At 46.5% G+C, this 2,535-nt stretch overlaps 1 protein-coding gene across 1 annotated transcript; it reads left to right on the top strand.

Annotated features, from left to right (window-relative positions):
- Positions 1-870: 870 nt before the first annotated feature.
- On the top strand, positions 871-2,535 carry LOC149812917 (EIN3-binding F-box protein 1-like). Its single transcript, XM_089991012.1, has one exon. The coding sequence runs from the start codon at positions 871-873 to the stop codon at positions 2,533-2,535; it is 1,665 nt and encodes a 554-aa protein (XP_089847138.1).

The following is a 2,535-nucleotide window of genomic DNA, read 5'->3' on the forward strand; positions in this document are numbered from 1 at the left end:
ATACGGATGGATGTTTTATGGAACCCGTAACTATGTTACATACTCACAGCACAAGGGTTTAGACTAAAGCTTACTTAAAACATAGGAACAATACTCTCACTTTTTCTTTATTTTCTTAGCAATCTGGTTCTGTAGAAACGATATATAGGTCATTAGGTGACTTTAGGCCCATCTCAAGGCCCTTACAGGGTCGAGTTGTAGGCCTCCAGCCTGGTAAGGGCGTGACAATGACATTTGTGCATGGTTTACAGGAAACATGGTGGTTCAATGCGCACACTGGAATTGAAAATACCACCAAACTAAGAGAGGGGAGAGTACTAAAAGATCACAAGTTCTTTAGGATTCACTGAAACCAAACGGTACCAGCAGGGCTGATGGACCCATGCTGGATTTTGGTTTGGTTCACTGTATCGACTGAGGCAACTGAACAATTACATTACTGTATCTGCTTTAATATGAGAGAGAGAGAGGGGGGGGGGGGTGTCTAAGATGAGTGTGGTCACTTGATACATGCATGTGCAAGGGCCAATGAATTCCAATGCTCCAGTCAACCTCCACGTCTTCCCGGTACAACCTCCACGTCTTCCCTGTACCGGTTTTGGTACCTCTTGAAATCTCAGTACTACCAAACATCATAACATTCATGAAACATCATAACATTCATGAGATTCTCTCTGAGCTCAACTGGCCCTAAATAACCTAGTGGCTACTCTCATGAATTGACACCCTATTCTCTCCTTTCCTTTAATTCAAGCCCTCTCAATTCTCATGAATAGACACCTCTCTTCTCTCCTTTCCTTGCTCTCACTTGAGTAATCCTCTCTCTCTCTCTCTCTCTCTCTCTCTCTCTCTCTCTCTCTCGGGGGGGATATGGATGGAAATTGTTCTAGGAGGAAGAAGGCTAGAAAGAAAGAAATGGTTGGTGGAGATAGTAGAGAAACTCCACTCAATCGTCTCCCAGATGAGTGCATCCTTGAGATATTCAGCTACAACCCCGACCCTGCTGATCGTTGGTCGTGTGCTGCAGTGTCCAAGAAATGGCTCATTTTACAAGCCCACATGAAGAGGTCAGACTTCAAGCTCCTGCCTCCAAGCCCATCCAGTGCTGGAGTCCCGTTCTCTAGGTGCTTGGAGGGGTGCAATGCTGTTGACACAAGGTTAGCTGCCATGGTGGTTAGCAAGTCTACAAGGGGGACAGTTAGTGGTCTAAGCATCAGAGGGGACTCTTTGCACTCGACAACATCACACACTCCTCGGGGGATGACAGATTATGGGCTTCACATTGTTGGTTCTAGTTTTCCCTACCTAAAGTCCCTAGCTTTGTGGGGTTGTCTCTATATCACTTGGAAAGGTCTGGCTTGCATGGCAGAGGGCTGCGCCCTATTAGAGAAGCTTGATTTGTGTGAGTGCCCACTGCTCACAGATGAGGGCATGGTCAGGGTTGCTAGAAGGCTAAACAATCTCATGACACTGAGCATTGACTCTTGCCAAAAGATTGGGAATGTTACCCTCAAGGCTTTTGGGGCACATACTCCAACTCTAGAGTCCATTTCTATAGTGGACTGCCCCCTTGTGGGTGATGAATGCATCCCTGCCATAGTTGGAGGTTTGCCCAACTTGAAGAGGCTTAAGCTTGCCAGGGTCTGTTCAAATATAAATGTAGTGCTAGAAAATGTGAGGCATGTCAAAGCATTGGCATATCTGTCACTGGGTGAACTCCCTTGTGGCACCAAAGGCAGGAAAACTTGCACCACTGAGCGTCCTCTATTTAGGGCTGTTGGGTTACAGTGTCTGAACCTGAAGAGCATATCCCTGAGCAAATGTAGCTCATTAGATGTTAAGGGTTTATTAGACCTAGCCAAAGTGGCTGTCATGCTAGAGAACTTTACCCTAGAGGCCTGTAATAAGGTATCTTTCTATGGTTTGGTAGAGTTCCTTGTATGGCATAGTGAAAACCTAAAGAGTCTTTGCTTGATCAAATGCAAAGGGATCGTGGAACCAACAAATTGGCCAATCCCGTCATCAGCACCTTCATGCAATAAATTAGAAAGCCTAATGGTCAAGCAATGCCCCAATATAGGGGATGGTTTCTTCAAGTGGATGGGAAGGGTGTGCTGGAACCTACATGAAGTGGAACTAGTTGGTTTGGGGGGCATCTCAGATAAAGGGCTTTTGAGCCTAGTGCTGGGCTGCAGGGAGGGCACCTCAAGCCTAGACAGGGTGTGGTTAACTGGGTGCACAGGGTTGACAGATGTGTCAGTCTTTGGTATAGCAAGTGTGTTTGGAGAGAAGTTGAAGTCACTTGGTCTAGGTGGGTGCCTGGGAATAACTAGCCAATGCTTGGAGATCATAGCAACTTGCTGCCCTAAGCTGATGGATTTAGACCTTTCCGAGTGTGAAATCACAGATGATGAGTTGGTGTACCTGGACAATGTGGCTGGCTTGTTGGGACTGAGCCTTAAGAACTGCCCAAATTTAAGCAGGAGGGCCCTTGAGTCCCTTCGGAGGACTCGTTTTGGATGTGACATAGTTTAG

This window comes from Nuphar pumila, chromosome 16, assembly GCF_984573655.1.
Source record: "Nuphar pumila chromosome 16, dmNupPumi1.hap1.1, whole genome shotgun sequence".
NCBI classification, from domain to species: domain Eukaryota; kingdom Viridiplantae; phylum Streptophyta; class Magnoliopsida; order Nymphaeales; family Nymphaeaceae; genus Nuphar; species Nuphar pumila.